This window comes from Hemitrygon akajei, chromosome 30 (genome assembly GCF_048418815.1).
Source record: "Hemitrygon akajei chromosome 30, sHemAka1.3, whole genome shotgun sequence".
Lineage (NCBI taxonomy): Eukaryota > Metazoa > Chordata > Chondrichthyes > Myliobatiformes > Dasyatidae > Hemitrygon > Hemitrygon akajei.
Window position 1 is genome coordinate 17,378,306 of NC_133153.1, and position 16,075 is coordinate 17,394,380.

The 16,075-nt window shown below is 41.1% G+C and overlaps 1 protein-coding gene across 5 annotated transcripts in view; it reads left to right on the plus strand.

Annotated features, from left to right (window-relative positions):
* Positions 1 to 16,075, plus strand: part of LOC140718840 (multiple C2 and transmembrane domain-containing protein 2-like) — a 431,322-nt gene that overhangs the window by 220,848 nt on the left and 194,399 nt on the right. For all 5 annotated transcript variants that reach the window (XM_073033051.1, XM_073033048.1, XM_073033050.1 and 2 more), the window contains one exon: positions 9,004 to 9,134. In XM_073033051.1, the coding sequence (XP_072889152.1) occupies positions 9,004 to 9,134 (131 nt within the window). The remainder of the gene's footprint in view (positions 1 to 9,003; positions 9,135 to 16,075) is intronic.

The following is a 16,075-nucleotide window of genomic DNA, read 5'->3' on the forward strand; positions in this document are numbered from 1 at the left end:
CCCAAATCCATGTCCCCTATTTCTAGTCTCACCTATCAGTGGAAACAACTTTCTTGCCTCTATCTTATCTATGCCTTTCATAATTTTATATGTTTCTCGAAGATCTCCTCTCATTTTTCTGAGCAATAAGAATGAGCAGGGCAATAAGACAACCAAATTTGCACAAGTTTTTGCATACTTAAACAAAAACCTGAATTAATGTGGCAATATCTGAATCCATTTTAAGGATAGTGTGTGTGGGAATGCAGCTAATGCAGTACTGTATCTATCACTTATACTGCAGTATCTGGAGTGCAAGTAGCAGCCAAAAAGCTTATAGCAAGCTCCACAAAATGAGAAGTGGTACAATGTGCTGAGTGCCCGAGTACTGTATGACATGGTACCTTGTTTTTGCGCTCTGTTGGATCCAGCTGTTTAATTGTTATTTTCATTGCCATTCAACAGCTAATTGTCTGCTTGTATTTTACATACATGTACTTGTTTAATATGTTTCCTAGTGGTCAATGTATGTATATCCAATTGTTCAGTGTGCCCACTAGCGGTTCCATTGGTATTATTCTGGAAAGTTCTGGAAGCTTTCTTGATGTAGCATTATGTAAATAAAGGCTTTCTAACTGGCTACTGTTATCTACAAATTTGAATGGAATTTTTCTTATCTATGGAATATAAAAATAATTGACCACAAGGCAGCTCCATCTTAGTCTCTTCGTCTTTAAGTCTTTGTTCTGCCTTCTGCTACTAGCCTCTGCTCCTGTTGCTGTTTGTTTCAATTATCCTTTGCTCTATCAATGTTTAATGAAGCAACAAGTTTTGTGCCTCTTTCCTGACTTCTGAAAGAACGTTGGATTTAAACCTCATAATACAACAATTGGTGTAGTCGGCAGGAGGATGATTGTGTTGTTTAAGGACTTGGAACAATCATAGACAACATGGAATTTTTTAACGCACAGCAAAAGGGGAAAGAACTTTCTCTGTTCCAATAATTTCTGAGTTAAAACTTAACTTCTGGCTTGAAAATGTTATTGGATTGAAACCAGGAGTGAGGAAACCTCTGCATTGCTATTCTGAAAAACAAAATAGATCGGTAAAAATCAAGATGATCACTGAAATTAATATTGGGGTCAGCCATACAAGCTGGTAGATTACAGAAGAATTTTGGCTGCAGGACACTCTATGTCAGTTGCCTGGCAATCTATTTCAGTTGCATGGCAATCTATTTTGGTAGCTAGTGAATTTATTTTTGTTGGGCAATCTATTTGATTGATGGACAATCTATTACAGTTGCAAGACAATCTATTCGGTACATTAAAATTGAATCATAACAATAGCCAAAGTCTTGAATCCTACTAAGAGCTTTTACTAGAATAAAACATCTGAGTTCCATAAAATTAATGAAAAAGTCCAGACGGAACATACCAACAAGGTTAAGTTTATTAAGATCCAGAAAATGCCTGAGGGAAGTGAAATCTTGGAATGACTGCTAGTGATTTAGAGATAAGACCACGCAGTTGGTTTGATCAAATGTGTGTGCGAATGAAAGAGTTAACTGGACAAGTAAAGGCTCCTGCTAATCGATTGGGAAAGAAATCCAAAACTTGCAATAAAATACAAAAACAGAGATAGTGTGACAGAGACAGTAAAATATCTGAAGAACAAATCTCTGCATTAACTGACTGAGCAATGTGATAATTGAATTGAAATGCATTGCATGGAGCTCAGAAGAAAACTGAAACAATATGGAGAAACTGAACAGGGACTTCCAGAAGGTGGTCCTGCTAGTGGTGCTATTTCTATAGCTCCTATATGGGAAACACTCCCCCCCCCCCCTTACACTGTACAGTCCCCCGAGACAGTGACACCATCTGAACTCCAAGGAACTACAGCCTACATCACACAGATTTTGGAGAGATTGCCACATCTGAACTCCAAGAAATTACAGGATGGCCATAACATAGACTCTACATTGAGCTCTAGTGACTCGGGTGAAGATGACAGTAATAAAACAATAATGAGATGGACTGCTCTGTCATAGCTTGCTCCAACAAAGGCCAAAGAAATGAAGAAACACAGCACTGAAGATGAAACCATTGCTAATCAATTATTGGACATGCTAACCCCTTTAGTGGAAGATCGATCAATTATTTTCAATGCCCTGAAGTCATCACGCACGTGATTTACAATTATTGATAAGGCCAATGGATTCTGTTCAGTACCGCTGACGTCTGAATACCATCCATGGTTGGCTTTCGCAGTTGATGGTCAACAATAATAGTGGATGAGGCTACCACAAGGGCTCCACCACAGTCCCACTGTCTATCACATGGCTTTGAGACAACATCTGAGAGACTTAACTGCAGCAGTCATTGATTCAATATCATACAATATGAGCGTGGTGGCGCGTGGCCTAGTGGGCAAGGCATCAGGCTAGTAACCTGAAGGTCACTGGTTCGAGCCTCAACTGAAACAGCGTGTTTGTGTCCTTGAGCAAGGCACTTAACAACACATTGCTCTGCGACGTCACCGGTGCCAAGCTGCTTGGGTCCTAGTGCCCTTCCTTTGGACAACATCGGTGGTGTGGAGAGGGGAAGGCCTGCAGCTTGGGCAACTGCCGGTCTCCCATACAACCCTGCCCAGGCCTGCGCTCTGGAAACTCCAGGCGCAGATCCATGGTCTCTCGAGACCGACGGATGCCACCCATATGAGCATGGTCTTGTTTTTATGCAAGGCTGGAGGTCAGCGTGAACATGATGTGCTTTATTTGCTCAATTATCTGTCCTACAAAGGTGAATAAAGCAAATCCAGACAAGGCACAATTGCAATAAGAAGATGCAATTGTAAATTGCTAAATTGCTTAATTGGCTAAACTGCTAAATTGGATAATATAGTATTAGGATGGTGTCCATGTTGGTGAGCAGTGCAGGCAGCCCATCTGATAGTCATGACTGTTTCTAGCACACTGCTTGATCACATTTTAAATGCTCAAAGGCCACGCTCAGTACACACTTTAGTGACTATAAATAGAGCCTCTCAATTAACAGCTGCCCAGTGGTTCAAGTGGTCTACTGTTCTTGAGGGACCAAATTTCATTACATGAGTGAGTCTGGCGATTACAGCTCTACTGTTACCATTGGACATGGGAGACTATGATGACCATGACTGTGCAAGAATAATAACATGCCAAGAAGATGCAAATTATTACAAAGTATTGCCTTTTTTTCATTTTTAGAATCTTTTTATTGATATATAATCTTCAACAGCTATAAAATGATACAAAACCTCGGCAGATTAATATGTATACAATTAATAAAGCTGAAGAAGCCTTTTTTGAACCCAGATCTGATTCTGTGCACTGATGGTTCCTCACCGAATGAGAAAACAATTTGAATGGTGAGCTGTTGTTTCTGAAACTGAAGTGCTGGCATGAGAAAGTATGACTCCTGGTACCTCTGAAGGCTTTGATTGAAGCCTATAAGTTGGAAGGAGGAAGATCAACTAATACCTACACTGATTCTTGATATGCTTTTGGAGTTCATAAAGACCAAAAACATGGAGGCAGAGAGGATTTTTTAGGGCTGTTGGAAACCCAACATAAAATGGTCAACTGGTACAAGGGTTTCTGGATGTCATACAACTGCTGTCAGATCTTGCTGTATTAAAATGCAAAAGCCACTCTAAAATGACTACAATGGAAAGCCGTGGAAATCCATTTGCAGATAAAGTTGCAAAAAGGTGTCACAAGAAGCGGTAAAAGAAGTGAAGGAAATAAAAGAAATACCAAGAACACATGCAGTGAACCAGACAACTGGAAACAAAGTTGTACTCTTTATGACAGACAAACATGCAAGATATTCGAGAGATGAAAGCTCAGTGTTCTTACCAGGCAAAGTGGTTCTGGATGGAGAATGGCGGAAGGTTAAACAGTGATGGAGTATGGAGATATGACATCCGACGTCACTGCTGGGAGCCCTCCGATCTGAGAGAAACTGATAATCACATTATGGCAGACAGTTTAGTCAACTATTGTGTGAAATTTTCCCAAGTTGTCCAGTCTACTTCTCAATAGGTTTCTGCCGCATGGAGTGATCCAACAGAGGAAGGACACACCCTGATTCCTGGTGAGTGGCTCCTGATTAAGAAACTGCCTAAAGATCGACTGGGAGCTCAATGTGAAGGTTCCCTACCAAGTGCTGTCAATTACTAACTCGGCGGTGAAAGTGAAAGTTAAAAGTAAGTGGATGCGTGGCAGCATATGCAAGCAAGCTGAAATGGTAGCGGATGAGAACAACAAGTACTATGGTTAATGTACTTGTCACCCTTTGATCCAGTGCCTAAACTGCTGGGCTACAGCGAGCAAATTACTAACCAGCCAGGAGACTTAAAGCAAGTCAACAACTACTCAACACTATACAGTTTTTTTCTAATATTAGTAGTTGTTAATACTGTTGTCGATTTTCCCTACTTACAATGAGAACTAATATTTGTATTATTATGCTTTATTATAGTTTGCATCTTTCTAATTTGTTCAAGGGCAATCTTTAATACAATAGTTCAAACTCGTGTGGGTGTGCTCACTAATCTGCCTAATCGTGGCGTAATCCTTGAACAGTTTGAAGAATATATAAATATATAATCTTTTATATTTCATAACTTTTTTTTGCTTATACCTAATGTAGACACTACAAGTTTTTGTGCCTTTGGATTTTCAGATGTAATAATTCTAAATGTCTGATTAGAATTAAAGGGGGTACTGTTGGATCCAACTGTTTTAATTAGTATTTTCTTTGCAGTTTAATAGTTAAATGTCTATTTGTATGTTTCCTAGTGGCCACTGTATGTATATGCAATTGTTCAGTGTGTCACCTAGTGGTTACGTTGGTGTAATTCTGAAATGTTCTTGGAGTTGCATTATTTGAATAAGGACTTTCTAATTGGCTGACTCTTATCTACAAATTTGAATGGATTTTTTTTTTTATTAATGGAGTATAAAAATAGCTTCCTGTCTTTTAAGTCTTCCTTTTGCTTCTGCTCCTGTTTCTGTCCGCTTCAATTTTCCATTGCTCTTCATAAAGCACTTAATAAAACAATAATGAAGCACCAAGTTTTGTGCCTCTTTCCTGACTTCTGAAAGAACTTTGGATTAAAGTATCAGAATCCAGCAGCCCCACGCAGTCTCATCTCTGTGAACTGTAAATTTGGAGTCACAAATCGACTGTGTTTTATTCCCCAAGTCTTCTGTGCGCCTGATGACCAAATGTGTGGCTTGCTACTTTTTCCGTATGTTTCGACAGGAACCTGCATTGTGAGTGGGCCAGCCAAGGAGGAGCAAGTTGTTGGTTTTCTCTACCTTAAGTGGGGCTTTCCCAAGGATGCCCCAAGTTGATGCTGAGAACCCAACTCGGGTTGATTTCCTTTAATTAATTTGCTTGCCTGGTTCATCCTAGGGGCCCACAGAAAAAGGAGCAGAAGTTTTTCTGATTGCTACATTAACCCATTTGGTCTCACCTCATCAGAGATATTCCCTTGGTTCGATCCAGCGCTCCCCCGACTTTCTCTGCCGCTGAAAACTAGCTTGCTTTCTCCCTCTCCCTGTTCTTACAGCGGGTCTAACATCTGAAAGCTTAACTCTGTGCCCCTTCCACAGATTACATGGAGAGGTAGTAAATTGGATTAGACATTGGCTCAATGGAAGAAGCCAGAGAGTGGTAGTGGAGGATTGCTACTCTGAGTGGAGGCCTGTGACTAGTGGTGATCCACAGGGATTAGTGCTGGGTCCATTGTTATTTGTCATCTATATCAATGATCTGGATGATAATGTGGCAAATTGGATCAGCAAATTTGCTGATGATACAAAGATTTGATGTGTAGTGGACAGTGAGGAAGGTTTTCAAAGCTTGCAGAAGGATTTGAACCAGTTGGAGGAATGGGCTGAAAAATAGCAGATGGAGATTAATGCAGACAACTGTGAAGTATTGCACTTCCGAAGGTCAAACCAAGATAGAACATACAAGGTAAATGGTAGGACAATGAGGAATGCAGTAGAACAGGGGGATCTGGGAGTACAGATACATAATTCCCTAAAAGTGGCATCACAATAGAATAGGGTCGTAAAGAGAGCTTTTGGTACATTGGCCTTTATAAATCAAAGTATTGAATTTAAGAATTGGAATGTAATGGTGAGGTTGTATAAGACATTGGTGAGACCGAATTTGGAGTATTGTGTGCAGTTTTGGTCACCTAATTACAGGAAGGATATTAATAAGGTTGAAAGAGTGCAGAGAAAGTTTACAAGGATGTTGCCGGGACTTGAGAAACTGAGTTACAGAGAAAGGTTGAATAGGTTAGGACTTTATTCCCTGGAACATAGGAGAATGAGGGGTGATTTGATAGAGATGTATAAAATTATGATGGATATAGATAGAGTGAATGCAAGCAGGCTTTTTCCACTGAGGCCGGGGAGAAGAAAAACCAGAGGTCATGGGTTAAGGGTGAAGGGGGAAAAGTTTAAAGGGAACAGTGGGGGGGCTTCTTCACGCAGAGTGGTGGGAGTGTGGAATGAGCTGCCAGATGAAGTGGTGAATGCGGGCTCACTTTTGACATTTAAGAAAAACTTGGACAGGTATATGGATGAGGGGTTTGGAGGGATATGGCCCAGGTGCAGGTCAGTGGGACTAGGCAGAAAAACGGTTCGGGACAGGCAAGAAGGGCCAAAAGGCCTGTTTCTGTGCTGTAATGTTCTATGGTTCTATGCTGCCTGACCTGCTGAGTGATTTAGTTTAAAATTTCCAGCATCGGCAGTTTACTGTGATTTTCACTTCAGCTTGGCTTGCATCCACTCACCGTTGTAAAGGGAACCAAATGATGGTCTTAAAGCAAGCCCACCAGCTCCTCCCCCTTCTCCTATATCCACCAGACTCTCCTTTTTACCTGCTTCTATCCCTCCATCAAAGTACCAATGCTCTGTTTAAGCGGGACAGGTCTTGTACAATATTCAGTACTATGTGTGTCATTGCTCATGGCATGGGTTGAATCTAAATGCAGATTAGACTATTGATTTCTGTATAGAAAAATATAATCTGTCCATTATACAACTACCCTTGCAATTGCTTATCTTTCTTCACCACTCCAAGCCAGCTCAAGGAACAACAGCTCATCATCTGGTTAAGTGTGATGCAGCTACAGAATTCATCAGTGTGAAGACAATAAGACAATGTAACTATGTCCTGTTTGACTACACAGTGGATAGGGAAGACAACTCTCCGTGCCATCTTCATGTCCTCTTGTGCTTGTCACCCCACGGCTGCACCTTTTCTTCCTGTGCTATTATCCCATTTTCTCACAGGATCTGTCTTGTTTTCCACCTATCACAACCCTTTCCATTTGTTCTCTTTGCCCCTCTTCCTATTCCCACATCATTCACTCTATCCATCTCTAACTCCCAGTTCTAACAATAGATTTTGGAATGTCAGTTGTGTGATCCCTTCAAAGTTGCTCTCAGTCCTGACTATTATTCCCGAATGCCTTTTTATGTCTTTCAATGTCCAACAGCTGTGATATTCATGCAAAAGATAGATTTAATTGAGAGAGGAGAAGAAAACAATTGTAACTTTTTGAACATATATCAAAAATTTACAAACTGTTGGGATATGATTGAAAAGGTTGCACTGTTTCATTTCTAGAACATAGGCCGATTGATGTAATGATAATTACCAAGTCAGTTTAAGCTCTGTTTTTTGTGTGTTTAATGAGAAATTAATGAAAAAGTCCAGTTACTTCGAAAACTAATGCTGAGATGCTCAAAATAGAGTAAAACAAAATCAAGTGCTAGAGATGGGCAACTTTCATTGGATTTAATAATCCTGAAGTACCTGCCATTCATATTGCTTAAATTGTCCTGTTTTGGGAAGAAGTTTCAGGAAAGCCGTGAATGCACTGTTGGAGAACTAGAAGTGACTCTCTGATTTCATTCTGCTTCCAGGAGTAGAAATGAGGTAGAGCATTGTGGGTTTGCTCTCATCCCTATCTTCACATCAAACGCAGCACAGCAGTTAAGGTTCCTGCTTATTTTTCTCATGTACCATAGCTGAGACAAACCACTCAGGATATTTGGTTAAACCTAGTGCCATTCCCATGCTGCTGAAACTTTCAAGCAACTAGTTAACTACTCTTGGGAAAAGTTTGTCCGTATATTTGCTGCTTTTCTCTTAGACCATATTTGGGAAAAATATTGACTCGATTTTAAAGTCCTTGTACCTCTTTCCAGTCTTCTCCAAGGCTATGACTCTCTTCAGTTATGTAACCAAACCCTCCCCTTAGAACTTTATGCCAGTACTCTAACTTAGTGAGTCATCACATAGTCCCTTCTTAAACTTCCCTACTTCTCAGATACAACCTCTTCCTTTTGAGGTGTGCCTTAAATGCTATCCTTTGATTATTCTTTTGGTTGGCTGTCCTAATATCTCATTTTGTGCTGATGTCAGAGTTTATTAACTAACACTCCTGGGAGGAACATTGACATGTCTTCTTGGCAGGTAGTATAAATACAACACGTAAAAACAAAACTGCAGATGATAGAAACACAAGCAGGTCAAACAGAATCATTAACTTTTCGTTATTAAGACTGCTCATCATTAATTTCTCATGAATTAAGATGAAATGTTAACTTTTTGACTTTCTCTCCCCATAGATGCTGCCTGACCTGCTGTGTGTCCTTAGTATTTTGCTGTTTTATGTGCTATATAGTGCAAGCTATTACTTTGGAAGTCCTGCATGTCAACCTTTATCAAAAGTTCCATTAATCCAAAATGTTTCACATGTGGTGCCTCAGAGAAAAAGTTGTAGCTTGATGATTTAGGCTTTAATCCACTTGGCATTCAGTTAGCTGGTAGTTTTTTTTTTCATTTGTTCAGAAGGAGTAACCAGAAATAATGAATTAATTAAACCTCTATACTTGGAATCACGGAGTTTAAAATGTCATTTCACTGTTGTCCCTTTCACTCACACCAGGCCTTGTACAAGTCTGGAACCCTTCAATGGAGAGAGAGGTTTCATCTGCATCTGTTCAATGACAGGACAAGTATTTTGGAAGTTGAAGTCTGTGGGAAGGACAGCATGAAGCAGGAGGAAAGCTATGGCGTGTAAGGGTACATTGTCTTCTATTAACATCAAATACGTCTTGTTATAGTTTATTCGTATATATTATGAATAACCATAATACAAGAATATGAGAGGCATAGACAGCCAGGGTCAAAATCTTTAACAGAGGACGTGCATTTAAGGTGAGAGGGGGCAAATTTAAAGGAGATTGTGTTGGCAGGTTTTTTTTTACATAGAGTGTGGTGGGCATCTGGGGTATGCTGCCAGTGGTGGTGCTGGAGGCAAATATGATGGAGATGTTTAAGTTGCTCTTAAGTAGGTACATTAAAGTGCCGGGAATGGAGGAACGTGGACATATGGAGCTAGTTTAGCTAGGCGTTTAAAATTAGTTTGCTGCAACATCATGGGCTGAAGGGCCTGTGCCTATGCTACACTGATCTACACTCTATACAAATCTGATGGGACAGGATGAGAATTTCTGTTCACAGAAAACTGGGGATTAAATGGGAAATCCTGTGACAATTTCTGCCTATCAGCTTCTGTCTGTTTCATGCAATGCTGTAGCCGCCTACCTTCGTTCTGTCTGGGCTTAGTAACAATTGCAGCTTTCAGCCAGAGTAAATCGTACTGTTTGTTGTTTGGAAGCCAGCTAATTCCAGTTCTGATTCTGAAGCCACCGTGTGGCTTAAAATAAGCCTCTTAAAGAGGAGGTGCAGTTTTGACAGGTGGGAAAAGGAGGTTTCCTTGGCGTTTGAATGCTGCTTTGGTAGAGGAAAGCCGGAGAGAGATCTTGTGTTTGCTGGGAGCCTTGACACACATTGAGGAAGCAGTGGGAACACATGGTTCTGACAGGTTATTGGGAAATTTAAGGACTGTGGACTCCTGGGGGGAAAAAAAAAGTTCATTGACCTGCTACCAGCCATCAAGATAAGTTGATGCTGCATCCATGTTCCACAATACACTGGTAGTCTCAGATCTTGATGAGATTGTTGAACCTCCCAATTGTTCAGCTGACAACAATTGCCAAAAATAAATACTGTACTTGCATCTAATGCTCATGCCATCCTCACCACTGCAGTCCTTTCCCAAAAGCACATCCCAAAGCTGTGATCTCTGCCACGACAAAGGCACATAGAATCATTACCACCTGCACGTTCTATCCAAATTGCAGACTTGCATTGTTGATGCTTCCAAATCCTGCAACTTCAGGTTCAGCTGGAGTTCACGAGGCACTGGGGTAGTTCACGACTTCTCACCTGTACCCAATGCTGAGTACTAAGCTAGATGTAAAATCATCAGTAACTTTGAATAGTTGGTTGCCGAGTTATCAGAATTTAAATGTGATAAGTATTAACAAGTTCAGGTATTGTTTGTGCCTCATGTGAGTCTCTCCACCTTATCACGTTGCATTACTGTATCAAATTCTGCTGTCCCCATGTCAAATCTTAAATTGGAATTATAAAGGACCATGGTGAAATAACACCAAGATTATTGTTTGTAGTTTCTCTGGTCTCCTGACCTATGGAAGGTTATATTTGGATAGAAGAGTGATGAAAGAAATGGAGCAGCATGGTAGTATAGCAGTTAGCGTAATGCTGTTACAGTGCCACTGGCTTTGGTTCAATTCTGCCACAATCTGTAAGGCATTGCGTTCTCCCCCTGACCACATGGGTTTCCTCCAACATTCCAAAGAGGTATCCATTAAGTAGGTTAATTAGTCACATGGGTGTAATTGGGCCGGCTATTTGGGCTGGAAGTGCTGTATCTCTAAATAAATACATCTAAGTCAGTCTGGGAAAGGTTCAGCAGTTAAGTACCTGTGTTGGTGAGTTTGTTCTATGATTAAGCAGATTGGCCAATACTTGATTATGTCATAAGAATGAGAGTTTCATTAAAACACATATTTCACTGAGTCGTTGAGATACAACACTGGAATGGGCTTGTAAGCTCATCAAATCTGCTCTGACCATCAACCACTCACTTTTACACTGGTCTTACCCAAACCTATTATACTTAGCCCACATTCCCACCTACCCCCTGAGAGGCTCTACCGTTTGACTGCAGACTTAGGGGCCAATTACTCTCTCAACCTGCTTGTCTTTGGAACGTGGGAAAAAACACAAGCATACAGGAAAGATCCACCTGGTCATGGGGAGAAAATGGGAAAACCACGCAGAAAACAATTGAGCTGAGGATTATACCAGGGTTGATGACGCTCTGAGGCAGCAGCTCTGCTAACTGACATTTATTCTAGGGTTTGATGGGGCCATTTCCTATGGCTGGGGTGTCTAGAACCAAGAATTACAGTCTTAAGACATTTGAGACTAACATAAGAATAAACCTCTTTTTAGAGCGTAAAGGTTCAGGGGCCTATGACTGCCATGTATATTGAAGACAGGGGTTATATTGTAGATATTAGGGGACTCTAGGAATAGAGGGTTAGCACAAGAAAGAGGCAATGAATTTAAAGATCAGCCACAGACTTTTTGAATCCTGCGACCGGAACAAAGGACCAGATGGTCAACTCCTGCTTCTTTTTATGCTCCTTTGACACCCTAAGTCTCCCTCTTCCTCTCTTTATTGTTCACCCTTTACAGATGGATGTTAAGTTGCTTTGTGTTACACAATGCTGTTACCTTATTGTGACCAGGTATATGGGACACATCTGAGAAAGAATGAAAGAGTCTTAGAGTGGAACTAGAGAGGATTTGCTGGAATGAGATGTCAGGCTTCAATGATGTGGTGAAGGTGCAAGTTGGAATGGTATTGGCAGAAGGAGGAGAGCCCCTTTGAACTTATGTTCTTTTCAGTGAGATCATGACAACCTTGCGTCTCTTCTATCTTGCTGCCCAATCCATGTAAACTTGAGGCTCATTGTATCCAAAGATTGTTTGCTCAAGCAACACATGCAAAATACTGGAGGAACTCAGCAAGTCAGGCAGCATCTATGGAGATGAATAAACAGTCGCCGAAAAGGGCCAAGATTCTTCATCAGGATTCATGATGGCACTGATGTAGAGTCCCGGCCTGAATTGTTGACTGTTTATTCCTGTCCATAGACAATGCCTGGCCTGTTCCTCCAGAATTTGTGTGCGTTGCTCAAGATTTCCAGCAGCTACAGAACAATTTGTGTTTAGCTATTGCTCTTGACATTGAACATAGTTAGCATCTGAGTATCCACAACCATCTGGAGGAGAGAATTAGAAACACTGAAAACCCTTGGCATATAAAAAAAAATTCTCCTCCTAAATGGCCAGCCTCATATCCTGAGGCTGCACACCCGAAATCTCCATCCTGTGACACTGTGAAACTAGCCGCTTCTTGGCATCTACCATGTCAATTCCTCTCTGAATCGTAAGTGACTTAGTGAGATCAGCTCTTGTCCTTCCAAATTCAGTGAGTCCAGACTTTGTATTTATGGTGCAGTTACTCTGGCATGAGAACAGACTCCTTTTGTATGCTGACCTTATATTCAAACATTTGAACTCAAGTCACCAATTCAGCCATTGAGCCTGTTCAGGCATTCTGTCAGATTATGCCTGAATTCTATCTCAGTGCATCCATCCACATCTTCATTCTTTCAACCTAAAGCATCCGCAAAATATTCTGCCTTTGCTGCTATTGCATATGTCAGTGAGAGAAGAACTGAAATATTTTAGATATTATGCACTTGTTCTCTGCTAACTAGTTTGAGTAGCCAGATTTAGTGTAATATATCCAAGCTTTGGAGAGATGAGGGCAAGCTCCTCAGTCTTCAATTAGATGTAGCAATGATTATTGACCAGAACATTGTTGATCTGGAGAAATTTTTAAAAAATCATTGTTAATCAGAGATATTTTCTTTTGTCTAATTCATCCCTACCTACCGTTATCCTCTCTGCCACTGAAAGCTAACTTGTTTACTCTTTCCTGGATCTGAATTGTTAAAACTCGCTTTCAGTTTCCACAAATGCTGCTTGACAAGCCTAGTGATTCCAGCATTGTCTGTATCTATTGATCTTGGCCTTGTTCATAGTTAACCGAGCATCCACAACCAAAGTGTCACATCACTTTACTCCAAAAATTGATGTTAATAAATAAATGATTGGATGCACCATTTCCATAAAGAGATTCTTCTCCCTTTGTCCCACATTGCTTACCAGCCAATGATGTAAAATTGGAGTCAGTGTAGTCATGATGAAAAGTGGCAACCAATTTGTAAACACTGGGGTTGTGTGATAATCTGTTTTCAGTCATGCTGGTTAAGCACAGCGGGAGAACTCCCAAGCTGATCATTTGCATCAGTCTGAAATGGCAGAAAAGAGAAGATCATAGCAGGCAGATTACTTTAAATGGACAATAATCAGTGAATGAAAAAATCTCGGGCTGTGTAGGGAAGTGTACAGTGATTCAAAATGCTGTTATATTATTTGCCATCTTCTGCAGCAGATGCAAATTTCCCTGGTCTACAGAACTGCATGTTTTTATTTGTGATTTTTTTTTTGAAATTTCTCATGATTATCTTTAAAATGGAGAGACAATTTATGGAAGGATGTGTTAAATTGGCTGGATGGCTGGATTCCAGCCGCTGTTTGTAAGGAGTTTGTGCGTTCTCCCTGTGACCATGTGGGTTTCCTTCGGGTGCTGTGGTTTCCTCCTACAGCCCAAAGATGTACCAGTTCATAGTCTAATTGGTTGTTGTAAATTGTCCTGTGATTAGGCTAGGTTTAAATGGGGTTGCCGGGCAGTGCGGGCCTACTCCAATAGGTCAATAGGTTTCAATAGATACATGTAATGTCAGGGAAATGTATACAATATACATCCTGAAATTCTTTTTCTTCGCAAACGTCCATGAAAACAGAGGAGGGCTCCAAAGAAGGAATGACAGTTAAATGTTAGAACCCCAAAGACCCCCGCCCCAGCCACCCCCCTTCCATGCACTAGAAGCAGCAAGGCAACGATGCCCCCATCAACAAAAAAAGCATCAGCAACCCCCACCAACAAAAAAAGCATCAGCAACCCCCACCGAATTTTCAAACATGCTTCAAAGCATCAATAAAGACCCAGACTTGCAGTACCCCAAAGACTACTCGTTCACCCAGTATTCAACATAACACAGGCTCTCTCTCTCCCTAATAATGGAAAAAGAGGTGCCCCGTTTCCTAGTGAGAGGGGAGACATAACAAATAACTCTCTGATTACGATGTTAAAAGTCCATTACGTCACTTTTTCTGAGCTCTCTGCCCAAAGATCTCAGGTCTCTGGGCGGACAGCCAGCGGCACGCTCGCTGCTTCCGATCTTCTGTGTTCTCCCGCGATGTGTCAGGCGGCAGCACCAGCCTTGAATCAGCCTGTTTCAAGAGCCATGAAAATCCGGAACCCTGAAGGCGCACTAGTCTTCTAGGCCGCGACCTTGGGATATCGAAAAGTGGCTGGTTGTGAGGCCCTGAGAGCGGGACCCATTTCTGCAATGAACCAAAGTCAAAGTTTCACTCCAGGTTAGGGTCTTCAAAAAAATCTTGAAAGGGGGAAAAAAAAGATATTGAAGATAGAAATAGAGCTGTTTCCAAAGATGCAAGCAAAGGAGTCGCCATTTAACACAATCATAATGAAACTCTGCCCTCCACGCTGTATCTTAATAAGTAAGCTAACTAAATAAAATAAAGTATGCTTGATCGTTGTCTGTCTTAATCAGATGACTTAAACAGAAGTGTATCAGTAATCTAATTCCAGAGCCCTACAGTAGACTGTAAACACAGCCATTTTCATTTCTGGTCGTTGTGTTTGAACTCAGTATAGACTGACGTGATAACAAGTTGCTCCCTCTGATATTCACAAAGATCTGGAATTAAAAGAGTTGGCCAGTTTAAACTTTGTTCCTAATTGATGCAATTTTAGAGTAGGAGAATGATATGGGCCATAATTCAGTGGTAGTTGGTACGGCATATTTGGTCTTGTTCAAAATATTTTGAGAGGAAACAGGTGTTGTTTGTGGCATAATATTAGAAGACATTTTATATAGATGTATTGAGGTGGTAAAGGAACCAGACTGAGATTTAAGAAATGTAATTGTTTGCTTTTCATTAGTCGTGACGATTAAAGATTCAAAGCTGTAATATTTCTCCAATTAGCTATTGAACTGCAACATCATAATTACTTCCCAGATTCACCTGCAAATTCACTGCCTGGGCGCTGTGAGGTCAATTACAGCTGAGCTTTGTTACAAATAGTTCTGGTCTTGAATTGTGGTGAGAAAAATCAAGTGAAATGTTCCCCAAATGCACAAAGTGTCCAAGTGGATTGAGCTCACTGAGTGATGTGGGGTAGCTGGAGCTTGGTTTGCAAGACTGGGAAATTGATCTTGATTGCAATTGTGCCCACGTGGGAGTTGCTAATGACGGGGAAAGTGAATATCTGGTGGCAAAGAGTTGAGGGAGGTTGAATGAGCGACAGATAAACGAATGAAGACCTGGATTCGGGGAAATTCTTGTAAAGTTTTTCTCCTGCACAGTTAATATCTGGGATGATCAGCTATTGGGCTATATGAAAATTCAATGTGGCACACAATAGACAATAGACAGTAGGTGCAGGAGTAAGCCACTCGGCCCTTCTAGCCAGCACCACCATTCACTGTGATCATGGCTGATCATACACAATCAGTACCCCGTTCCTGCCCTGTCCCCATATCCCTTGACCCCGCTATCTATAAGAGCTCTATCTAACTCTCTCTTGAATGCATTCAGAGACTTGGCCTCCACTGCCTTCTGGGGCAGAGCATTCCACATATCCACCACTCTCTGGGTGAAAAAGTTTTTCCGCATCTCTGTTCTAAATGGCCTACCCCTTATTCTTAAACTGTGGCCTCTAGTTCTGGACTGGCCCATCAGCGGGAACATGCTTCCTGCCTCCAGTCTGTCCAATCCCTTAATAATCTTATATGTTTCAATCAGATCCCCTCTCATCCTTCTAAATTCCAGTGTATACAAGCCCAGTCGCTCCAATC